General features: G+C 30.2%; 1 protein-coding gene across 8 annotated transcripts in view; it reads left to right on the plus strand.

The window, feature by feature from the left end:
* LOC139520221 (band 4.1-like protein 3) overlaps positions 1-27,139 on the plus strand; it is a 39,916-nt gene extending 12,777 nt beyond the window's left edge. Inside the window, exons 6-17 of one of the 8 annotated variants that reach the window (XM_071312698.1) lie at positions 969-1,013; positions 1,438-1,617; positions 2,533-2,620; positions 4,837-4,989; positions 5,413-5,510; positions 6,837-7,033; positions 8,209-8,552; positions 14,509-14,520; positions 18,987-19,334; positions 19,598-19,618; positions 21,391-21,501; positions 23,936-24,564. In XM_071312698.1, the coding sequence (XP_071168799.1) occupies positions 969-1,013; positions 1,438-1,617; positions 2,533-2,620; positions 4,837-4,989; positions 5,413-5,510; positions 6,837-7,033; positions 8,209-8,552; positions 14,509-14,520; positions 18,987-19,334; positions 19,598-19,618; positions 21,391-21,501; positions 23,936-23,983 (1,645 nt within the window). In that variant the 3' untranslated portion in view covers positions 23,984-24,564. Of the gene's footprint in view, positions 1-968; positions 1,014-1,437; positions 1,618-2,532; positions 2,621-4,836; positions 4,990-5,412; positions 5,511-6,836; positions 7,034-8,208; positions 8,553-14,508; positions 14,521-18,986; positions 19,335-19,597; positions 19,619-21,390; positions 21,502-23,935 lie in introns of all 8 variants that reach the window. The other 7 variants (XM_071312703.1, XM_071312700.1, XM_071312699.1 and 4 more) reach the window with 7 other exon arrangements.
* The last annotated feature ends 227 nt before the right edge of the window (positions 27,140-27,366 follow it).

Here is a 27,366-nt window from a genome sequence, read left to right on the forward strand (position 1 = left end):
TTATGCACCACCTACGATAGTAGAGGGGCATTATGTTTTCTGGTCTGTTCGCCTGACTGTCCTGCTTCATGTTAAAGTTTTTGGTCAAGGTAGTTTTGATAAAGTTCAAGTCCTAACAACTTGAAACTTAGTACACATGTTCCCTATAATATGATCTTTCTAATCTTAATGCCAAATAAGAGTTTTTATCCCAATTTCACGTTCCATTGAGTGGCGAATCCATGTACTATGGACACATTCTTGTTTTTGGTGAAATTGAGTTTTTTATATGTAAAATTCAACAAGACAATTTAACTTTTGTAATACATGTACAAGAAAGCCATGATAAACAAGTTAGTATAAGTATGTAATTGAATACCAATGAGCTATTGGATACGTCTGATGTTCTTTAGAAGTCTGTAATTATTGTCTATTATATTTGTGATCTGATACAATTTTGTCTTTCCTGCTTTAAAAGGATGGCAAATTTAGCGTATTGTATAATTTGGTCATATAAGCTTGAATAAATTATAACCTTGTTGCTGCTTGAAATTCCAGAGAAAATGTTATAAAACATTAAATGCACATCAACAAATCTGTTCAATATTTGCAATAACATATAGGAAAAATTCCTTACCCTTCAATCTCACTTCTATAAATAGTAGAACCATGCATTCCATGTGCACTTTATAAGCATGTTATTAAATATCTCTTCATTACATAAAACTTATTTGCATTTTAAGAAAATGAGGAGAATAATAAGCTATCCTTTATATGACATCCTCAATTTAAGATTTTAAAGTATGAATAATTTGAAAAAGAAAATTTCACAAAAACGAAATATTGTACAAGACTTGTAAAACTTGGGAAAAATGGTAATATCCATTCACCTGTACATTATAATTCCTTATAAGAAATAATTTGTTACACAAAAAAAGGAATGTAAAATTTTATGGCTAAAGTTTAATTAATTTTTTTCTTTTTTTCAGGTACCAGCTTTGTTTGCAAATAAGGAGAGATATTGTCAGTGAAAAGTAAGTGATTTTGGGAACTAATGTGGTGGTTTGTATTATATCTTTTATTTAAGAAACTCATCTGTAAATTAAATGTCCAGTTTAGTTGAACTTGAAAAAAAATGGGTCTTTAAATATGAATTTTAAAAAGTGCCAAAAATTATTTGCTCAACAGCATTCAAAAGTGTCAATTAACTATTTGATCATTGTTCTTAGTTTTAGTTGTTTTGTGAACTTTTTTAATAAATATACAAAATGTTTATTTCTGCTCAATATATAAAATTGAGAATGGAAATGGGAAATGTGTCAAAGAGACAACAACTCGACCATAGAAAAAAAACCAACCATAGAAAAAACAACAGCAGAAGGTCACCAACAGGTCTTAGTATATTAGATAAAAGAAAATAGCTGTCAGCTTTTAAAAATTTATTTTTTTCCTTTTCAGATTGCCATGTTCATTTGTAACCTACAGTTTATTGGGGTCATATACAGTCCAGTCAGAGTTAGGAGACTGGGAAATGGAAGAATTTGGTCCTGGTGTAGATTATATTAAAGGAATGCGATTTGCACCTACACAAGACAGAGATTTATTAAAGAAAATTGTAGAACTACACAAAACACACAAGTAGGTTTAAATGCTATTGAATGATCAAAATGAGCTACAGAAATGTAGAGTTAGAAGGAACACACTTAACAAACCAAAAAATTACAAGCGTCAAGTTAAACACTTTTGTCAATACATGAAAGATTTTTTTTGATGTAAGCAGTCTTCGTAAGTATGAAGGTATTTAACTATTTTATAAAAGTGGCCAAACAAATCATCACAAAAAAAGAACTTTGATGTTATTTCATTTCAGATAGGAAAACCAAATATTCTAACGCATAAATAACATGAGAGATATTTTCTCTGTTGATTTACTGAATTATTTACTTATTTTATAAAAATAAACAAAATGACTTGACAATCTTTCCTAATTTTTCCTTGTTTTCTAATCTTTGAAAAATCCATGTTTTACTAAATTCAGTTTGTCTATACATTTAGTAGTTTTGTTGTTACCTACATTATATTGGTTCATTTAGATTTCATGTTGTAAATACTTAATTTTCTTCTAAATATGTTGTTTGCAATTTTGTACAAATGAAGTGTATGAATTTTTCAAATCAACAAGTTGCTAAACACTTTCTATTAATATCTATATTTTAGACTTTTCAATATCAAGATTTTTCGTTAAAGAATTATCTCCCATTTTATCTCAAACCATTTATATTGCAAATATTTATAATTAATATTACATGTTGTTCCCTAACTCTATAATGCTCAATTCATAAATAAGCATATTTTTAGTTTGGTATGAAAATAAAAAAAATTGAAATCTTTTAAAGTTTTAAGCAAAAACATAGAAAAAATATACACTTCATTAAAATCTATGTCAGCAGTTAATGTCACATGTTTCAAGAAGGTTTTATTTTTAAATGACTTATCAACTTAGAAATGAAGTTGCTTTACATTCTTTTATGTAACATTTTTTTTAAATTTCAGAGGTCAAACCCCAGAAGAAGCTGAACTTCATTTTCTAGACAATGCCAAGAAGTTATCTTTATATGGAGTTTATCTTCACGATGCAAAGGTAAGCAATTGTTTTAAAAGAAGAATCAATAATCAGGGGCGTAGCTAGGTATTCGGTCAACTGTAGGCACCAATCGGCAGGAGGTCTGGGGGCTGCTAAAGGCCCCCAATAGGTCCAGGGTAGGGGCGACCCCCCCCCCCCCCCCCCCCGACAAAAACGGCTTTTAGCGTTATAGCTGCAAAATTTTATGTACAAAAATATCAAAATTACTAGTTATTTAATCATGAAAATTATAATATACATGATGAAAAGTTCGAAGAATTATGAATTAGGTACCATAACATCAGACTGGTGAATAAAATAACGCAGTACAATTGGAAATATAAAAAAAAATATCAACAATATGCATTGCCCAGCGTAGATCAGTGTATGGACTATCCCTTTAATAGAGCAGTAAACCCTGTTTGGTATTATCATATCTAATTCCGTTCTGATTGATATATACGTTAACTTAATTAATAGTACATATTGACGATCCTTCATTAAAAAAAATAGGCATGTAAAGTAAACACTGATATAACTATACATAATAAAACTATCCTTTTGGCTCGACATCAACCGTCAATCTTTTGAATCTTAAACCTTCAACCTAGCCACACAAACACATACACACATAGTCGATGCATAACAAAATTCAAGAAATTCGTATTTCTTTATATCCTGTACTGTAAAATCCCTACCTGCTTGGGAATTTGAATAATTGTAGCCATTATACGCAGATCTGAGAGTACTCAAAATTACTGGAAGCCAGTTGATTGATTAATTTTTAAACATCCAGTGTCAAATATCTATGCAAGTTCAGTACAAAAAAAACAGATGTACAATAAATACAACTTGGAGCAAGGACCTGTAATAGGTGTCGTCCAGGACGAAGGTCTGGAAATAAAAAAAATGCCATCCATTGGAAAATGAGGGATTATTGGATAGGAGCAGAAATTTTGCCTTCCAGTAGACCAACTACGAACTCATACAACTAGGCATCGGATTTGATGTCCCCATTCTGACCAGACGTGATTGCGTATTTATACATCCTGCACAGCCAAACGGACGACCAACATTGGCAAGTCGGGTGAAGACATAGTGGAAAGCTAGTTGAAACCTAACAACAACTAACTAAAAAACTCATGTGTCTAAGTTGAGGTTCATTTTAACTTTTTGTTGATAGAAGTGAAAAGTTCTAGTTTATAGTTTCTATATAAGGTAAAATCGTAAAAACATTCAATTCTATCCAATATTCAATTCACTAAGGACGAGTGACTAGTGTACACATGACATTCGATCATTAAAGAGTTTTGACAACTTCACTGGCTTTCATCTACAGATAACGTTTATTTTTTTTTAATAAAATAAAATATTTGTGAAAAAATTATGTGTAGGCACTTGCCTAAAGTGCTTAACGGCAGCTATGCCCCTGATGGTTGACATGATCATGTTATGCTATGGCCTTTTTCTTTCTTTCAAAATGTATGAGAAGTCCTATATACTACAGATATCAACCTGTGAGTTGTTGAAATTTAAATTTACTATAGTAAGTTCATAGTTTCATGTACTTATGAAAGAAAGATTATTTGAACTTTCTTTCGAATTTGCATGCATTTTACAAAAATACAAGGGATGCAGGTCATGGGGTCTATAGCCAGATGGGTAAAATCAAAGATTTGAAAGTAAGTATTTGCTGCTAATATTTGAGCATGCAGCATTTAGGAGTAAGAGCAGAAACCGGTCATAGCTCAGAGTCAGAATCTTACATTCCAGTGTGGTGACATGTCTACCTACTGACTGCCAACTCATGAACTAACATGTTAAAAATCTTGCTCTACATGAACAGTCTTAGTACAAAGAAATGTTCATATCAGGCCTTGCGGTAATAAAACTTTCGAGTACGATTTTTGTTTTCTCAGACTCAAGTATCAACCAATCAAAATACCGGATTTTGTGTTTCGAGCACTTATTTTGTACTCTGAGTGCTAAGTAAAGTTTTATGACCAAGAGCCCTGATCAACATGTTTCTGTCCTGAACATCTTGAATATCAATTTCATTTGTCACATGACTTTAAACAGCCAATCATCTTCTTCATCATTTTACAGTAACAAAAATACTGTCTGAAATGCATAAAATGATTTTGTGATTGAAAATGTCAATACATTGGTTATGGATTATCTAGTCAGCTGGCAAGATATTTATAAAATAGTGCATTTTAAAATATATTTTTCAGGATGGAGAAGGTGTTGACATACAGATGGGTATCTGTGCAAGTGGAGTTATGATCTACAAAGATAAATTACAAATCAACAGATTTGTTTGGCCAAAGGTTGTAAAGATGTCATACCGAAGAAATAAGTTTTATATCAAACTGAGACCAGGGGAGGTAAGTCCAACTTCTTTTCTCTATGTCAGCTGCTTAGACACCGAAAGAACTCAAAAACATGCAATGATTTTCACATGTTCTACTTAAAAGATGAAAGTTGCTTAACAATACAAAATTTCTCTTCAATTTATTTATTGCACAGAATAAATGATTTGTAAGACATGACGAGTCATTACATTGTTCTCAAAACTATCAAATGTTTATAAATTATATAATTTAAATGTGCAAATAACTCCATATTTTGTATATATATATTTTTTTGGAAACATAATTTAAAGACAGAGACCAAATTCACATTTATTTTATTGTTTTTGTTACCAGCATTGATATTTATAATTACCAGGTATTGTTCATGATACAAAAAAGTATTCATATTTCTATTTGTCCATTAACTTTGTAAAACTTACTAATTTTTCTTTTCAGTTTGAAGATTTTCAAAGTATGATAGCATTTAAATTACTCTCAATCAGACATTCCAAGAGACTGTGGAAAATTGCTGTTGAACATCATTCATTCTTCAGGTATTTATATTGGAAAATTATCAATGGCAAATAAAAACTTGGGAAACTTTATTAGATGAATGTGGTTTGATTGCCAATGAGACAACTCTCCACAAGAGACCAAATGACATAGAAATTTACAGCTATAGGTCAATGTACAGCCTTCAACAATGAGCAAAACCCATTAAAAGATTGCATAAGCCTTAAAAACAAAATTTTGGTCAGTTTCCTACATTTTGGAAGTACCGGTAAAGCTTCAAAATGTTTTTAAGGACTTGTAATCTGGTATGGCTATTTTCAAAACACCAGCACCTATCAATAGGCAACTTTTGAGTTCGATACATTTCCGTCAAAAACTTGATTTTAGTGAACATCATTCGTGTGTTTAGGGGCATGTTTAGCGAGTGGTTGGAAAACTATGATGCTATTGAATTTGAATTCTTATAATTGAAAATCAGCCTTGCTATCGTAAGGGAATTGTGCTTAAGTACATACGGAACATACCATATTTCTAGTTTATCCTGCATAATGGTGTTCACTAAGGTGCTTGATGAATGTTCATAGAGCAGGGATACAGGCAATCCCCTCTATCGGGTAAATGACGTCATAAATGCGTGCATTATTGAGTTTTTTCCAGTGAAGGACAAACTAAAAAGTGATCTATTCTCTAGGCTAAAAATTCATTTTCTAGGCTGACATACCAGGTTAGAAGGCAACATAGAATTGTGATATAACTGGTACTGGTGTTTTGAAAATATGCATGAAATATTTACCTCTGGGCATTTAGCAAGCTACAATCAATCATTTTAAAATTACAAACCTCTCAATACTACAGTATGTCTTGAAGTATTTGGGAATTCTGAAATTTTGTTTGTTACCCATGCTTATTATGATAAAAAGTTTTAATTTCTGAAGTTGATTTTGATATAAATATTACTTTCAGTTTGAATTTCATTTTCAAGAAATTGGTGTTTATTTACATTTCAATAATATTTAGAAAGACGCCTCCGGGTGCGGGAATGTCTCGCTACATTGAAGACCTGTTAGTGACCTTCTGCTGTTGTTTTTTCTATGGTCGGGTTGTTGTCTCTTTGACACATTCCCCATTTCCATTCTCAATTTTACTTTCATAAAGTTTTTTTAGATTACTTGAATAGATACAATAATGAATATAGTAAAAAGTTTTGACTATTTATCATAGGTTTAGAAGCTCAAAAATGTTATTCTGTGAGATGGAAAACTGGGTTATACATCATTAGAAAATCGGGAGAAAGACAGGAAAACAAAAATGAGGTGTTTTCAGTGTGGTAATGTTTAAACAAACAAATATTTTGATTTATATTTCAGGTTTAAAGAATCAGACATGCCAAGGAAACGAGGTTTATTAAAACTTGGTTCAAAGTTCAGATATTCTGGTCGTACATTATATCAGTCAAAGATGGCAGTATCAGCTGTTGATAGACCTATGCCAAACTTTGACAGGATTCATAGTAAAAGGGCAACCTATGGTGGCAGGCCTAACAAAAGACCACATGAAATTGAGGGTAGATTATAATTTATTGATAATATGGTTAAAAGATATTTATTCTTAAATCCTGGTATATTTTAATGTTGGAGCTTGTGTAAAGACCAGGGACGTAATGGTCATAAAACTTTACTAATTACTTGAAATACTAAATTTGAGCTCAAATACCAAATCCAGCAGTTTGATAGATTGAATTCTTAGTCTGAGAACAAAAAGTATAGCTCTTAACTTTTATGGCCACAGAGCCTGGTAACTTTTATATTTTTCAAATCAATACTTTTATTCAGTCTATTTTAAAAACTTCCATTGGATCAACAAAATTTTTATATATACTGAGCCAAAAAAGTTTAGCAACAAAAATGTGAAATTTCGTTTTATTACAAAATCATAACAACATATAATTTTAATAATAACAAAATGGAATTATGACATGTCAGAAGCAACATGAATGTTTATCACTCACATTCATTAGGATTGTCTTTGTATGGAGTGCGGGAGGGTCAAAATGCGGAAATGAGTATAGTGTTATTCAAAATCAATTTTCAGCCATGCCTTAAGTGTACCAACGAAGGACTTGCAAGCACACCAGCAGCTGCCCTTAGTCTATGCATACTCTTGTGGCCGAAAAAAAACTTGTCACGTGTTGACATAGAGGGAAGGTAGCGCTCCTCCCTTTAACGATAGTTTTTTTTGGTCTACGAGATATCGACCTATCCTGTGCAGTTGCAATTTGTCGATATCTGTTTGTTAGTCTCTAAACGGTTGCCTTATGCATCTACCATTCCAACAGCTTTCTGACAGTCATTTTCAGGGAGGCCTGGTTAACGCCCCATGCAATTTTTTCAAAGGTGTATGTGTTTTTCTTACCAATGATGTGTTTCTGAACGTTAGTGAAAAAGAATTTTTTACTATCGTTTTAAAAGTTCAGGTACAGAAGGTAAAACATCAATTAAACGTGCAAAGCTGAAATGGCGAGAAATCAATCACCAGGAAAAAAGTATGACTGTTTTAAATTACAGGTTAAACTTAGGATTATATCAATAATGTTTAAATATTTTTATTCCAGAAAAAACAAAAAACAAACAAATTCAAAAAAAAGTGTTGCTAAACTTTTTTGGCTTAGTATATTATAATTATATATCTCTAAACGCTAATTGTTGTTTATCTGTTTACTGAAATGTTTTGATTTTTCAGACTATTATAGCAGGCCTACTAGAGAACCTAGATCATCTGAAAGGCCACCCAAACCAGAGGTGCGTAATGATAACTTTATAGATAGAAACCCTGAAGATGAACCACCTCCTGCCAGAAATGAACCCGATAGGTCTGAGGATGAAGACGAGGACCCAATAGATACAAAGCATCGTATGGAGAAAATGCATGCCATCCCAACCCCCCTGGCATTAATGAACAAAGAAAGAGAACAGACCGAAAATAATAATGGACAACCAAGGCATATGGAAGAACCTGAAGATGACAGACCTGAACCAAGAAGAGAGAGACGAGATGATTATAGACGGGAACCAGAGGAAGATATGGTACGTACACGCATAATTGGTAGAAGGGCTAGGCAAGGGAAGGGGAGGCAACCCATGTATGGCTTAGGTACTAACCATAATCCTATCCATCGTCCACTAACCTTGTCAGATAGTTATATATCAAAGTCTTGTAGTTCTGATTTGTCTGCTAGAAAATCTGTATCATTTCGAGAAGATTTAAAAGATGCTGAAAATCTGAATCGAAAGAAGAATCGTCAGAAAGTCCGTTATTACAGCAAATACCAGTCTGCAAGGAATATGCAAAATGGAGATTCTCAAAAAGCATTCAGTTCAGAGGACATTTCTAACCAAAGAACAAGAAATGAAAATGTAGCTCAGCTAAAGAAATCTGATCTGCCTAATTTGCCAGATGTCAGACATTCGTTGCAACCTTTTGAGGATTTTACTGATGTTTTTATGAGAGAAGAAATAAGATCACGTTCAAGCTCTGTAGATTTTGTCGATAGTGAAGACGTGAAATTTGATAATTTAATCAAATCCAAACAAGCTCAGTCAAAAACTAAAAATGTTTTGTCTTCTGAAAATCAAAATAATTCATGTGTGAATAATAGATCTAAAAGAAATTCTTATGCTTATGATTATTCTAGTCAATCTGAAAATGACAGTCTTACTGAAATGAGTATTTCCAATAATGATGAAGTTTTTATACCATCTGCACAAGGAAAATCATTTATTCTGTCAAATTCTGGATATAAGTCATTTGAAGAAGGTATGAAGCAAAGCATTCGGAGACAATCGTCATCAAGTAGTTTAAGAAAAGATGAAATAGATAATGAATCAGAACGTATCCACCAACAAGGAAGTAAAATGGACTGTATTACTGAAAAAGAGGTTTTTAATCCTGAAAGCAACGAGACGATATTATTAGAAAAGTATATGATCAATAGGCAGCAATCTACAGACACAGTTTCTAGCTGTGGCTTGTTAGATCTAAGTTTCTCTGAGGAACAAAGTTTTCTTAATTCTAGTATAACATCAAACATGTCTGTGGACTCCGCAGGTAGAAAAACACTGATTAAAACTAATGGATCTTTTAACAGAAGTGTAAGCTTAGAAAAATATCAAAATTTAATGAAAACTGCAGAGGATCACAATTCTTTGACTGAGAAAACTGTAACATTTAACCTTCAATCTAGTCCAAGATCTATGTCAGATTTGTGTGATATTCCTGAAATCATTGGAGAAAGACCTAAGAGTTGTCAGATTAGTTCCACAGACAGAATTAAAATTAAAACATGTCTCAAAGTATCAAAAAGTGTTCAGAATATCGGAAATAACAATTCATCAGTAAAGGATGAGAACAAAAATGGCAGCTGTAATTATACAATAGATACATTTAGTAATAAAACATCAAACTTTGAACTAGACAATAATTCAAATGAGCCTGAATCTGAATTCAAATTAGATAGTTACTCTGAAGAGCCAAGGAGGATTGTAAGAGTTAGATCAGAGACTGGTGACTCAAACAATAGTGAGAAAAAATTGAGAAATTCTGTAAATGTTAGAGATGAAAATGAATATCCAATAGTTACTAATAATGATATGAATGATTCAGGTATTTTTGAGAGTAGCTTAGATAACAGAAAAAAGAAGACAGCCAAAAATGTGTCCCTTTCAACAGATACCAAAGGTGTTGAAGCAGCGTCCTGTGATGGTGAAATTGTTTCCACTGAAGTTAGAGAACAGGATTCAATGATAAGCAATCAAAATGGTAGTTCTGTTGATAATGTTTTAAGGTTGTTGTTAAAAGATAAAAACAATGTAAAACACAGTAAAAGTGACGAGTCAAAATTGTCAGATTTAACAGATATAGACAAAAACCAGGATGTAATTAATTTTTCCCAAGTTAATTGCAGTCAGACCAATTGTGAAAAACTGGAACCAACTGAACAACATTTGTTAGCAATTGATCAATTAGATTCTCCAACAATGGTTCAAGTTTCATCAGGAGAAAATCAACAAGAGTCAACAGAATATCTATCAAATCAACAACACAATTGCTTAACAAATGGCCAACGAACTGGGAACCAGCAACTGTCACATCAAAACTTTAGGGAACAGTCACATCAAAACTCAAGGGAACAGTCACATCCAAACAGGGAACCTTCATATCCTTCCCACAATCCTTCAGATAGACCAAGGATAAGAAGACATCCAATAGCCAGAACACCAAGCTTCAGACTGCCAACTCACAACAGACAAACTATGCCTGAGGATATTCATATCCTTACACAGTTTTTTGTCACTCTTGTTATTTGTGCAATTTCTTTATTAAGTTTGTTTTATGAAATTTCATAAGTTTGCATTTTATTGTTTTTTTAAGTCATAATATAGCTTCTGACAATCTCTCTATATACATTTAAGTTTATATACATTTTCTTTTTACAATTTATATATATATATATATATATATACATTTACATATGTATTACCAAATTATTTATTTATTTTTTGTACCAAAATATGTTTATGGAGGTACCTAACACCTGAACTAAAATTAATTTGGCTCGTTTAATTTTCTTAAAATTTTGACAAAGTATTTACTTTGACCCTTTGACAAAAATATAAAAAAAACTGAACCAACCGTTTAATCAGAAAAATTACACTGGTTATATAGCAGTTTGACAAACACTCATTTTGATCATTGAGAAGCTTAATATTAACACAATGTCATTAAAACGTTCTGCTGATTTTACAGAGTTATCTCCCTGTAGTGTAAGGTACCACCTTAATTCAGACATATCAGAACATTAACCATACAATTTTTGCCAAATTGTTAAACAGATATGGTGTCAATTAACCATTTTTACTTTTTACTTGATGTTTAAAATTTTGTATTGTTGGACATGAAATCCACTTAATGATTGAAGTCCTTATATTATGTTTACTTTTTCAATTTTACAAACATAATTTGAATGTTTATTAAAATGAAATGTATAACAAACTAAGTGTACAACTTGCTGTAAGATATTTCTAAAAATAATTTCAGTTTCAGTCCGTTCTTTTATGTTTTATTTGTCAAAATGACTTAGTCAGTTCATTAAAAAAGGATTAAAGCAATTTATTAAAACACTTTTTAGCCACAAACAACAAAATTGAAGGTACAAATAATTTGTAAGTCTACCTTAAATTTACAGTATATGTCCTAAATGTTTGAAATTTTGTTTCAGTAGCTTTAGATGTATTTAAATCTTAAAATTTTCTAGTGCCTTTCTATTTGCTTGTAAAGTATGGGGTTAAGGCTTTATTCTGTAAAAAAAATAATAATTGTAGATAATAATATTATTCAAATCTCTCTATGTTATTTTCTTCAATCAAAATAGTATAGCTTTTTAGAATTGTTTTTTTTTAATTATTATTTACCCTAAGAATTTATAATGTTAGTTTATAATGATCTATTATGATCAGTGTAATTCTTATTTATTGACTGGGATGTAGAATATGAAATAAGGGGGTGTTTGGATATATGCCTGAGGTGGCCTATGGTTACCCATAGGTACCTATGGTTTGATATTTTATACACAAAACATCAAACCATAGGTACCTATGGGTAACCATAGGCTGCCTCAGGCGTATATCCAAACACACCCATGCTTTCAATGTCAATGGTTGTTATTTAGGTTTTACTAGTGAATTCTTATGCCTGTGATAATATTGTGATATAAAAGCTGTCTCCTCTGCTCTAAATCCATCATTAACTAGTCCTTTGTGTGCAATTTTATAAATGGTACTGTGCTAAAGTCCACTTAGTCATACGTTTTCTTAGCTGCAGAACCGTAGCTCTTTGGGCCTTATGTTATTTTTTGACTATTTGCGGACGGTCCGCAAATAGTCAAAAGTAACATAAGGACCTAAGAGCTACGGTTCCTTAGCTAACGTTTTCTTGAAAATTTATTGTTTTGTTTGTTTTTTATTTAGTGCTTTGTATTTTACAAATTTATTGAAATATTATATTTATATTTTATTTATGTTTATCTGTATACTATTTATTTATAGATATTTACTTTTTATCATTTAAAAGATCTTTTATCTCTAAATTTGGACAATAATTTTATTAGAGACTGTAGATAGTTTATTTATAAATGTTATATTAAACATGTATATTTTCACTCTTAACAAATAAAATTGTTACCCTTATAAAATTGAGAATGGAAATGGGGAATGTGTCAAAGACACATCAACCCGACCATAGAAAAAACAACAGCAGAAGGTCACCAACAGGTCTTCAATGTAGCGAGAAATTCGCGCACCTGGAGGCGTCCTTCAGTTGGCCCCTTAACAAATATATACTAATTCAGTGATAATGAAAGCCATACTAATTTCCAAATTGTACACAAGAAACTAAAATTAAAATAACACAAGACTTAACAAAGGCCAGAGGCTCCTGACTTGGAACAGGCGCAAAAATGTGGCGGGGTTAGACATGTTTATGAGATCTCAAACCTCCCCCTATACCTCTAGGCAATGTAGAAAATGGGAACTATAGTTTTACTGTATGTTTTTGAACTCAAGCTTAATAAGACATTTTACCTACATGAGTATAGATATTGAACTTCAGATTTATGAACAGTATAATTTTAAAGAAAGTTTGACCAGACTATATGTCAGTGTACATTAAAATTGATTGAAGATTCAAAATGTTTTATAAAGTAATGTGTTTGTGTAACTGAAACTGAAATTTTTGTTTTACATTTTGTATGTTTTAAAATTTTACATTTGCCAAAAAAAACATGAAAATTATGATACACGTATACATATATTCATTGATTGTGGATCTAATTTTGCAGCACATTTCAAGTTTCAGTGGACAATATGTTTTTCTGTTTGTCTGTCTGTCTGTGTTATATGTACAACTTTTAAAGTTTTGTTTATTATTTTTAAAGTATACGTTTATTTGTTTTGTGATTCCCTTGCCATAAAAATATCCTTATCTTATAAAGATGATAATATAATAAGTATAATATATTTATTGTTTATGTCCACAAATTTTCATTGTTGAGTTTAACACTTTATTTTTGTTGTTTTTATCCACACTTTCCACATTGTATTCCTGTTTTATATTTAATTTACAAAACCAATCCATATATTATCTATAAGTTCCAATGTGAGAAGTAAGTACTAAGTTGATTTGCTGTCCATACTCATGTGTTACCTTTAGGGACCACAGAGCTAAAATGTGATACAAAATCACTCTGCTCTACCTATCTAGAAGAAGTTATACATCAATTAAAATTTTAAAACCATGGGAATAATACATTTTTGGGAATACATTTTTAGTCAATTATTTCCCTTGTATTTTTTCTATCAAAAGTTGTTAGACTTGGTAAGAGCTGTTAGAAAAAGAAACTTTAGTAAGTCCTCTAAGAAAATCAGGTTTAAGTCTACAGTATTATCAGAGAATATATATATACATGTGGGTTTTTTTCTTTAATCAAGAAAGGGAAATAATCTCAGTTCATTTATCAAAATAAATCTAGGTTTCATTATGTGATTGATTTTAGAACAGATAATATTTTAGCCAATAATTTCACTTGTTAGACATATACAAAAACTTTAATGAACACCTTTTAATTTTTTCACCACACTTAAGATTTGATTATTTATATATGAAACAAATTTGCCAGGTTGAGCATATTACCAGGATTGTTAAATCAAATTTGAGAACTTTGATGATGAAGAATTCCATTTAAGGAAAGTCACTTAAGTGTGCATAATTTATCACCCTTTTGAATCATTGAATCAAAGAAAAGAACAATTTTAGTTTTTGTTTTGATTATGTCGCATACAATAGATATCCTATGGTAGTAATTGAACAGCATTGTTTCTCTCTCAGAAATCCAAATCAAATTATCTTTATTGTATTATAATAATTATAATGATTAATTAATTGCATCTTTATTGTATTATAATAATTATATTGATCAATTAATTGCAGGTTAAGTATAAGGTACGTTAGGTACTACATGTACAATAAAATGCTTGGTGAATGGCTCTTGGCCTCTTAATTTCAAACTAATTTGATTTCATGTGTTGATGAATTAGCTTAACACTATTTTGTGTTTGCTTTTTGTTGACTATTTTGACTTTTCAGATTATAATTTATTGCAAACCATATAATCATATTTGATTTTAATCCTGTCTTCTTTTTAAAAAATCCTTGTTTTTTTTTTTTATTCTGAAGAGTTGAGTTGCAAAACTAATTTTATCTTTTGTGTTTAGGTTTGCATATATAAAATACCTGTATTACTGCTGACCACTATTTTAATATTTATACCCCCGCTTTAAAAAAGGGGGGTTATAATGTTTTACCTCTGTCTGTCAGTCCGTCCGTCAGTCCGTCCGTCCGTCTGTCAGTCAGTCCGTCCCATGAAACTTTCGTCACATTTTTCTCAGGAACTACACATCCACCCTTTCTGTAATTTGGTATCAACATTTATATATGTCAGCCATACCGTGTGATGCGTTTTCAGATTCATCACTTGACAACTTCCTGTTTACCGAACACTTGTCTGATTTTACACATGATAGCCAAGTTGAAAATTTTCGTCACATTTTTCTCAGGAACTACAATACAAGGATTTCTGAAATTTGGTTTCAGGATTTATATAAGTCAGCTATACCGTGTGATGCGTTTTCAGATTCATCACTCGACAACTTCCTATTTACCGAACACTTGCATATTTTTACACTATTAATATTATCCACTTGCAGCGGGGGTATCATCAGTGAGCAGTAGCTCGCAGTTTCACTTGTTTTGGCATTTTTGGACCAGCACTATTTAGTTTGACTGTTTTCCACTGGTTAAAACATGTAAAAAAAAGATATACAAGGATTTCTGAAATTTGGTTTCAGGATTTATATAAGTCAGCTATACCGTGTGATGCGTTTTCAGATTCATCACTCGACAACTTCCTATTTACCGAACACTTGCATATTTTTACACTATTAATATTATCCACTTGCAGCGGGGGTATCATCAGTGAGCAGTAGCTCGCAGTTTCACTTGTTTTGGCATTTTTGGACCAGCACTATTTAGTTTGACTGTTTTCCACTGGTTAAAACATGTAAAAAAAAGATATACAAGGATTTCTGAAATTTGGTTTCAGGATTTATATAAGTCAGCTATACTGTGTGATGCGTTTTCAGATTCATCACTCGATAACTTCCTGTTTACCGAACACTTGCATATTTTTACACTATTAATATTATCCACTTGCGGCGGGGGTATCATCAGTGAGCAGTAGCTCTCAGTTTCACTTGTTTTGGCATTTTTGGACCAGCACTATTTAGTTTGACTGTTTTCCACTGATTAAAACATGTAAAAAAAAGATGAAAATAAAATTATTTGTCTACCTACTGCGTCCCTAAATTTTTTTTAGAATGTTAGCAGAAACTCAGGGTGTTCTTTCTAGACAAGACAAGCTGTATTCAATTATAATGCTTTCAACCTTTCCTTAGGCAGCAACCATTTGATTTTCTGGGGGGGGCTATGGTTTTTTTTTCTGTACAAACTTTTTTTTTCGCCTGCGGCGAAAAACAATCTATTTTTTCCGCGACAAGTCGAAAACAATTTTTTTCTTTCAATTTTAGCATAACATATAGTGGCAGCTGAGGGTGAAACAAACAATTTTTTTTTCTCAGAATCAAAAACAAATTATTTTTTTCTCCAAAAACTGGAAACAAACTTTTTTTTCCAAAAAAAACCATAGCCCCCCCCAGAAAATCAAATGGTTGCTGCCTTATGCAATGATAAAACATTTCAAAATTTCTGAATGTACAGTACCAGATAGATGTCTCAAAAGATTTTTCATTTCAGGGATGACATCAAAAGTTCAATGTAGGATGAAAAAACTTTATTCACATAGTTTTTTCACTGACTCCCCCCCCCCCCCCTCTTAACTTAATTTGGGAAAAATTGATTTACCAATAGGGATAATATGTAAAAATTGATTTTAGATATACAAAACTTGCAGAATTTTAACCCCCCCCCCCCCCAAACTTTTTGATTTAAGTTTTTATCCTACATCGATCTTTTGATGTCGTCCCTAATGCTTTGTTAAAAATAGCATGTAATGTTTGTTCATGTTATCTTACAATTTTATTTTCACCTGATTTAAGTTGTTGGTTGTGAATTGTTTTATTATCAACCCAAGTTTAGTTTGTTGGTTGTGTATCATGTTATAATAATAATAAAGCAATCCATGAACTGCCACTGTTACTATGTTCCATATAAAACAAGAGTTTCAAGGAAAATTGTAAAAAAAAAAATGGACATAAATTATTTGCCTTTCAACTATTTTGATTTAAGGTTATGTAGAGTAAATGTATACCTGGCAAACTGAATGACAAGCATGGGATCAATTAAAAAAAAAAATTATGAGAAAAAGCATTTAGAATAATGTTACAAAAATATTGAGCGTCTGTCATCCATGGTGGCTATAAATTGCATTACATTCCCAAAGTGATATATGTTCCATTTAGATATTTGGTTGAAGGAAGTTTGAATAGGGTAAATGGGGTCTTATTATTGGAACCTTAGAAAGCATAAAGATCTGACTTGATTCAAAGTCATGTCGAAAGGATACAGTAGTTTTCCAAATATTTCATTGAACACATTTATGATTTGAGTATTACGTTGCAGTCAAAATTCAAGCCTTTTTTAAGGTTATTCGATGAGATATCTGAGGACTGTGTTTCCATAAACTTGTGGTAAAAGTGTGATGAGATCACAATGTAATGATTTATGTGATTTTTCTTGACATTTAACACTAAGATTCCAACTTCTAAGGTGTCTTTGTCCTATTGAAATCAAAGATACATACATCAATATCAAAAGGATGGTAGTCTTAGATAGGAGTATAGACCTTATCTTTATTTGGGAATTCACAACACTAAAAATTTAGTTGACCATTTCCAACTATTGACATCATACAACAATCACTTTACTTTTGTGGCATCAGATTTTCCATTGTGATGTCAAAACTTTATCATAACCTTTTTGATGTACTGTATTGGTGGACAAATAGTGATCAAGTGTAAAGGATAAATCAGGGTCTTGGATAAATCAATAAAGTACATGTACCCATAAAACAAAAATCTAGTCCGAGATTGATCTAACCTCTGAAAGTCTATTTATCTGATCAGAGGAATAGCAGAATGTACATATAAATAAACACAGTTGAAATCAGACCAGAAAAAGCACTTAATTTAATTATACAGATGACAAAAACATGGCATAAAGTTCAACAATTACTGAAAAAAAAAACATATCAAAGATTAGCAATGAGAAAAACCCACAACGTATAGCCGTCAAAACATAAGCCCAGACATGTAAAAGATAAACAAATTATTTGACAAAGATGACAAACAATTCACGAAAAAGAAATACTAGTATAACAAACATGAACCAACGGCAACCACTTAACTGACATGTCAAAATTACGAATTTTTAATTGAAATATCTTGTAATTCGACTAAAAATGTCTGAAGGCTGAATCATATGGCATATAATTCCTTCATTTCATTTCATTTGAACTTCAGTAGATGGTGTCCCATAAGTGTTCATACACTATTCAGTGTTAATAATAATATTTTTGAATATAAAGTATAGAGAGAAGCCTTTTTTTTCTTTCAATGACTATGTATGCGTCAAAGCTTTGCTGTTTGGATTCACATTATACACATAATATTACATGCACACACTTTGAATATGCATTTCTAATCCTATTATATTTTTGTTCTTCTAAAACATTAAAATTCATGCACCAGAAAGTGCTGCAATAGCTGATTTTATAAAAAAAAAGTTGCATCTTTGAATAAGTGCTTTTTGACATTTCCCACAAAGACAAACACAAAAATGTGCTTTCCAGAATTTGTTTTAGACTTTTTCTCTGCATTTTGTAAATTACAATGTCAATTTATACTTATGAAATATTGAAACATACATGTATGGATATTTTTTTCACAATTAGTAATCTTTACACAGTTCCATCAATTGCATGATTAGACCTATATTTTACAATTTGGAGTTAGCTCCCTTTGTGTTCATGTTAAAGACGATGACATTTGGAAATAGAGGTTCGGTTGATAAGAATAAGTACATTATACCAACATTCTACAATGCTAAAATACAGGTTTAAGAAAATCAACTAGCAGTTGTTTATAACTTTCTACTTCAATTCTTTAAAAAGTTATTTACAATTCATTTTGTAACAATTTTTAAAGCAACTGTTTAAAATTTATTCAATAACTAATTTGAAAAATAATTAAAAAGTTAATATTGACTTTTTAAATGATAGTCAATTTAACATTGAAGTATATCTTTATGTTACTAGTATTTGAAAATTAAACCGAAATAATTGTACCAGACAGATAAAAGCCTAAAGTAAATAAATGTACCTTTAATACTTGTAGGAAAGACCAATAGACATACCACCAAGCCATGCACCTCCTCAATTAGAACCAGGCCAAGGCACTCCTTTTCAATTACTGAGTAAAGAGGAGCAAAAAAGACAACACAAGGAAGAAAAAGAAAGAATAAAGAGAGCAAAGGAAGAAGAAAAACGGCGGAAGAAAGAAGAAGAGAAAGAAAGGAAAAGAATAGAAAAAGAACGCAAGTCAAAGAAAGGAAAAGAACATATTGGTCAAGAATGGGACCAAGCTGTAAATACAGCTGTCAGAACAGAAGTATATATACCCCCTGTTGAAGAATCTCCTGAAAGAGTACGGACTAAACGCATGAGTAGTTTCGAAGAAAATAAGGTTGGTATACAAAAAAACATGATTTACATTGGGAAAAGTTGATATATGTATTTTCAGAAAATAATTAATTTCTTGATCTATCGGGATTTTATTACATTAAAATGTTGGTCTTGAATATCATTTGCTAAATATAAATATTCAAAATCATATATGCTTCTTAATAAAGGCTTAATAAAGCTATGGTAAGTGAGACATGATAACTGATTGTGTATTTTTTATTTATTACACAGATATTTATGTATTTTTATTAACACTTTAATTAGGAACGACTAAGGCAACAAATAGTAAGTAAATCATACACCAGAGCTAGCTTATTCATTGGAAACCCCTGTGCATGTTGGTAAAAAAGGTCATCTATTCATACCAGCAGTGTTGTTTATCATATTTATGTTACCATACGTTTTGTGTTTTCCGAAATCATCAATGATACTGAAAGGGATAGAAAAAACCTCGTTATTGTTAGACAGAGGATGGTATATTGGTTTACCACTGTTTGGACGTGTGTCCGTCTGTCATTCCCTTGACATGTTCTGTGCAAGAACTAAAAAATCAGGGCCTCCTGAAATTTGGTATCAAGCTTCATGTGTAATGTGTTTGAACATACCTAGCTCCTCAACCTCTTAATGAATAAATATATATATATATATAAGTAGTGTGTGTAAAAGGGGGGGGGGGGGGTATCAAGTTAGACCATAGAACATCTTGTTTATTCTAAAGATTGATACAAAAGCACATGCAATATGTCTTTCATGCAAATTATTGAAATAAGCATTCATGTTTAATTTATTGAATGCATTAAACTATTTTTTTGTAAACATGATTTAATGATGGGAGATGAAGGTTTTATCAGTGCAAATTCATTTTAAATAGAATCTGGTCTAGGGACATTTTAAAATATATATAATTGACAGCCATCAACTTATAGTTTGAGTTCTCTAGTAAATTTAAAAACCAATAATGGACAATATACTTTTCACAATCTTTTTAAAATTAGCAATGGATATAATTCAAGCATTCTGTGAAATTGGAATTGTAACTTAATAAAATTGAACTGGCTATGTTTATTATCAGAGAAAAGAGACAATTAAGTACATTCATTGAACTTTCAGATATGTTTATGTACAGTTGATATATACTGAGAACCAATTCAGAAATGAAGTTGAATTACGGCAAATTTCTACCCAGAAATTTAAATAACATCCTCATATAGAGGAAATTTTGAAAAGAAACTTGAGTCTAACATTTAAAGCATCATGCAAAAAAAGTTCAAATTATTTTTGTTGCATGCATCAGGGTGCTTTGATGCTATAAAACGTACCCTGAAATTAATACTGATAATTGTAATGTCTCTGCAAGGACAGACAGACAGAAGGAGGGGGAATTTATAAGAACAAAAGTCAAGTTTCTGAATTGGTTCGTTAAAAGAAATGCAATGTGTCATCCCTGCTTCCTAAATGTTGCCTCTCCAGTGTTGTGGTTTCATATCCTTATGAAATAGATCATTATGTTACCTATAAAAACATTTCTAGATGTGTTAGGTTTCTGACTTACAAATATTTATACCACTTTTGAGTCTTGTGTTTTATTTAAACATCATAATGTGTGACAAAAAAATATTTTCCTTTATGACTTTCTTATTGTATGAAAATAATCCAAAACTTTCTGTTGACATATAAATATATAAGTTTTTTGTTGGTATTTATAAGAATTTCATAATGCAATGCACTGTTTGCATATTTGTTTTTTTTAAAATTCTTCTTAAATTGTCTTCTGAACGAAAATCAATTTCTGTGATATAATTGAATGAAATAGTAATATTTTTATGGAAGAAAAAATTTGCTTGTATATTCAATATAAGAGTTGAAAAGATATTAGAATACATGTACTTGCAAATGATATATATATAGCTGAGGGTTTGAATGAACAAAACTGAGAAAAAAAAATGAATTTCAAAAATCAAAGAAACGCATGTGTCATGCATGATTGGGAAGAAACTGTATTACATACTATTGAACGGATGAATGAATTTGCATGTTGATATATACATTATTGACAGGTCTCGAGAGTACACGATGGTCACCTTTCATCCGAGGGTGAGCCAGATGATTATCCAAGTGACAAAGAAACTGAGGCTGCTGATGATAATGAGGATGTCGGTGATACAGAGGTCAAAGTTCAAACCATTAATGCTTTGCTTCCTTTGACGTTCTTGTCGGTTCTGCACTGCCACAATATATATTATCATATTTGAGAGAATACTAATATAATATTTTTTTCTTTAATAACTTCTCATTTTTTCTGTGTGGAAAACCAAATCCTTTATAGCAAAAATGTGAATACTTCGTTGCAATTGAGATGGTGCTATTTATGTTTTGTCTTTATAGTAGTAGTGGAGATATTGAAAGTATAACCTATTACAAAAATATCTTATCCTCATTTTGACACAAGTGACAGTAGTCGGGTTAAGTTTTCAGGATCTGAATTGTTCTTCTGTAAAAATGCACATTGTATTTGAATTCATTCATACACTGATATATGACTATCTAACATGTATAACATGGAGTTGTCCTCATATTTATCTCTAGTGGTCTGAACAAGTTTTTTTAGATTTTGAATATTCCAAATGTTCCAAATGGATCAGGTTTAAGTTTATGATGCCAATACCATAAGGTTGTTGTCAATTCAACTGTAAACTTGGTATACATACATGTAAATTATGGTTTGAAATATTTGAGGCATGCCAAAATGAGAGTTTTTACCAAGATTTCACAGATTTTAGAAATGTGATAAAGTGAGTTGGGCATGGTCTCTGATGGAAATTTTGTAAGTGAACTATACATAATTCTTGGCAGGTTTTATTTGAACTTTGTTTTAGTTTGGAGTTCATTGACCTGTAAAATAAAAGAGATATTGCAACAGCATTACATCTAATTGTACTATTTAAAAAAATTGAAAATCAACCTATGTTATGAAATTTTTGATATAAGTTATACATGTACAGGTACATTTTGTACTTCTTAACTTAGTTAATAGCTAGACCTCGTAGACAATGGAGTTGGGCCATGACTTGCTTCCTATATATATTATGGTGTGGTGTGCACAAATTAATAAAAAGTCCAAAATACTAATATCATATTTTTTATATGAAACTACCTTAAATCGCATTTGTATAGATCTGTCATCATATTTTGATATGTTTCTTAACTCGTATTAAATTTTCTTCAGTTGTTAATTATGAATTCCACAGCTTTCATCTTGCTCTTAAAATATTTATAGAGTTGCATATGTTATATGTTATATACATGTTTTGATTATTAGCCTGAAAGCCAGTATCAAGTCATCCATTTGGATTTATTGTAGTTTGTTTTAAAATCTTTTACTCTGCAGCCACTAAAGTTGTGACAAAGCATAGTGGTCACATTTATCAACATGGGAACTAGTTACAACAATATGCCCAATTTTCATCTTATCAACTAATATGACAAACACTACTAAAAATAGATTTATTTCCTAAATTCTCTTCGTTCAAACGAACATAAATTATTTATATACTAGACTACATAATTTCTATATACCTCAGCCCAATCTGTTTCTTATCTCATTCATAATATAAATAACTAAAACACTAGTTTTAGAACTTGTCAGGCACAATGACCGCTCTTTTTTATATAATATCAAATATTTGCAATACATGTTTATCAAATGATAACAAATTCAAAGGTTTGTAATTGTGTAAATACAGTCCACATCACAGAATAAGTCCTCTGTTTAAATAAACTAAAAAAGGTTGCCTCAACAATCTACAAAAAACAAACAAAAAATGTTACAAAAAGTATTTAATACTGTTTTGGAATGTATATGTGCTCAAGTATAACTAACAAAAACTACATGTGTCAACGCCCTTATCGATAATTTCAAATCGAGTTCACCGTATTTAAATACACTCGGGTTCATAAAACCTGTTACAATTCTATTGTTATATTAATAGAATTATCATACGATAAAATTCTTCCGCCACACACATAAATAGATAATCTGACACCTTTTTTACAGACAAGTCCCTCCCATTCAAATACTATTTTAAAAGAACATTACTAAGATATTTCAGTGAAGGAAAAATTATCTTAACTCCAAGTAATCAAAGTAAATTTAGCATTGAATTGGTTATTTTTTTTCAGATGCCTATCTTTATTTGCTTTACATGTTATACAGTGTATATTTTGAATGAAAGTATGAATTTGATATTACATGTACAACTAGAAATTTATAAAACTTTTATTGCAGTCTTTTTATAATTGCAATTTTTGGTAAAAATATATATTTGACAATTTATACATCTCTTTTGCTACTTGTCAGAAACATGCAGCATTTGTGTGATACCAATTCTAACTGATGTTTTTTACATCTTGAACATCTACTTAATAAAGAAAAACACATACACATAAAATATTTTCCATTGTTTCAGCAATATTTTGATAATTTGTTTGAATATTTTCAAGCAGCATTCAAAAGAGAACCAATGAAATGTTATTGTTTTTCAATGATGTAGAATTAAAATTAAATATAAAATTTTTTCAATATTTGTATACTTTTTTTTACAGAATCAGGCAGTTACCCAGTCAAGAGTTGGTGAAGAATTTGATCTGTAACTTTCTTTAATCTATGCATCTATGCACATAACTTCAGCAGAGGATCGGAAGAACAAGTGCTTCGTTTTAATTAACCATGTCTAATGTGTCATGTTTAACATTTAGAATGTTATTTTTCATTATATATAGACAATGGGATTACCTTTTTTTTTAACAAATTTTATCAATTTTGATTTTAAAATTAGCATTGTTTGAATTTTGATTTTACTGTGAATTTTGTGAAGATTTACAGTTTTACTTTGTTATTAATCACATATCATTTTATTGAAATAAAATTTTAGCATTTATAATTGCAAACTTTATGATATTTTATGTAATTGTTTTGAAAATTTAGAATGGGTCTTCTTTTACATCCCAGTTTTATACATAACATTCCATAAAAGTCAATTTAATTTGTAATGATATTTTTTTTTCCATTTATATTCATTGACTGAAAGTGGTTGTGATACTGGCGTTAGTGATTGAAACATATCATTGAAATGTAAATAATTTTGTTAGATATTGTAAAATTTAAATCAAAATGCTATATTTCAGCTTTGAGGTTAGGAAAGCTTTATAGAATAAAAATTAACATATTTAAATAGTATTTATATTTGATAAAATAGTGCCATCTACTGATTTGTTAGTACTAAGTTGTAGTGAGGTTGAAGATTGATTATTTTTTAATTTTTATTATTTGTAGAAAATTGATTAATTAATTATTTTACTTACATTTTAGAAATTAAACCATCAATCTTGACACAAAATATAGTGAAAAAGAAAAAAGAAAAAAAAATATAGAATGCAAAATGACAGCTAATACAGAAATCCTTTTCACTAGTTTTTTTTATTCAACTTTTTATAATAAAATTCTGTGTTATAAATGTTGATTATTTCATTTGATACATTATTCAATCCCAAATTTTGTATGTCCTTGAAAATTTTTCACATTTTTTTTTTCATTTTTGAAACAAAATCTTTTTTGCCTTTATAATTCAAAATTACTTTGTTTTATTTTAAGATAGTAATAAGAGAATTTATAAGATTATAATAAATGGGAATAGGTTTTTTACATCTTGTATTTTTATAAATATCAGATTACCCTAAATTTTAATAAATGAAAAGTTGTATTTTTGTGAGTATTGTTTACCTCATAGGAAACTTAGATATGTGGAATTCCTTGTAGACAGAATTAATTATATGGATCACATTATACGCCATCATTCTTTTAATGCTCAACGTTAGATAGAACTGCTCATCATCTTACTTTTTCTTCTTCTGAAATGTAACTGAAATATTTGCCACTAGAAGATTAACAAACGACAAATGAACCCTTATTTTATTTTGAAATAATTTCATCCCTATATATTAAAGGAAAACTTACACAGATTTGTGAATTAGAGTGATATCTGGGTTTACCATACTTAGACTCGATTTTTTTGTGATGGTTGGTAGGCAATAAAGCAATTCAACCAAATTTTAGAAACAAGAACACTTCACAAATTGTAATCCAACATTTTTATAACAAGTTGACAGTGTCAATTTGATGTAAAAGCAAAAATTTTGTCATCTCTTCTGATTTGACATTAAAATTTTCTATGATTGTTTAGATGAGGACATTTTTACATCTTCTTGAATTCTTTTTTGGCTATGAATTAAAATTCAAGGTTGTATTGCTAACAATATTAGTGATAGAAAACAATTGCCACCATCAAATCATGGACTGAAGTATTGAAAAACAATAGAGTTATCTTTTCAGCAGAAGGGAGACAAGAAATGTGTGGCATTAAAATGAGATTTTACTTTACTATAGTTCAAATCATAATCTACAAATATATTTATGTATAGATAAATTTATTTTAACATTTGTAAAAAAAATCATGAGGTTTTTATTCATTATTGGTTTTTCATTTGTTTTTGTCTGCTTATATCATTTTTCCAGATGAATGATGCTTATGTTTAATGACCGGACTGTTATTCCCTAATTTTTGTTATTTTGCATGCAGGTTTGAACATATATATCATTTTGTGCTTTAAGTTAAGACAATATTGTGTTAAGTTGGTGTAGTGGTTCTTTATAGCTGATAGGTGATATGGATTATTAAAATTTTTAATTTAACCTTAAAAACTAAGGACTATTTGTACACGACAGTAAAAGATAAATGTTTGCTTTTTGGCTATCAGCTTTAAAAAAATATTTTTTAAATGGGTTATACACATTTATTTGGACTTAGACAATAAATCTCTATGCTTTCATTCAGCTATTGATGTACCTCCCAAATTGTCCAAAGGTGACTGATTGTATAACTAGTGATTATCTTTCCATTTTTCAAAAGTCTGTCATTTCCAATGACTGGTTTTTACTGGAAACACTATGAAGCTCATGTGCACATCTGACCTTGAAATAAATTGGGAAGGGGGAATCAAAGGGTTTTATTTAGTGCTAAAAATATGCACCTTTGTCCCTTTTATAGATTCTATGCACTTGATCACTATTTAGGTCTAATATTGTTGTAATAATGATTTTTATATATATTTTGAAATTTTAAAAGATTAATACACATTAATCACATGTTGTTCTTTTGGATTTTTTTCAAGTCATTCATTGTAAGCAATATGATTGAATTTTAATAACTTTTCATAACCTTTCACCATATTTCATTAATAAAAGATAAGTTGCAATAAAACCATACCTCATGTACCTTAATGTTTATCATAAAGAATTGGAGTCAATTGTCTTCTTTGATGTTTTTGTCCATATCACATTTGTATTGCAAACATTTGAAAAAACATATGCAATTTAAAAGTTTAAATTGAATTTTTAATTTGAGATATCTTTTTATATGTCAATGTTGATCAATTAAAAATCAGGTGAAACAACAAAATTATTTTTCTTCTTAAGATATCCCAAACATTACTGAGTTTCAACAGATAGTATAGTGATGAAATAGCTTATTAATTTACAACCATCTACAAGTCTTTTTGTATTAATTCTATGGATGCAGATATAAATGTGATATGATGTATATTTATAATCAACATGACATAGTGTATATAATAAAAGTACATCTATATATTTTGTACCATTTATTTGTCAACTGATGGTTTTAATAGTTACCTAGAAAAATTTAAAGAATTGAGGTATCAATCCTCAAAAATAAAATGAATATAAAATTATTTCTTGAGTTTATTTGTGTTTATAACTATTAAAGGATTTATTGATTTATATTTTACACATGTTTAAATTGTCAACTTTTTATACACCACCTAGGGGCATAAATATAAAATGTATTTTGGTTTGTTTGTTTGTCTGTCTGTCCTGCTTTCGGTTAAAGTTTTTGGTCAGGGTTATTTTTTTATGTAGTCCAATCAGCGAGAAACATAATACACATTTTCCCTAAAAT

Source organism: Mytilus edulis, chromosome 4, assembly GCF_963676685.1.
Source record: "Mytilus edulis chromosome 4, xbMytEdul2.2, whole genome shotgun sequence".
In the NCBI taxonomy this organism is placed as follows: domain Eukaryota; kingdom Metazoa; phylum Mollusca; class Bivalvia; order Mytilida; family Mytilidae; genus Mytilus; species Mytilus edulis.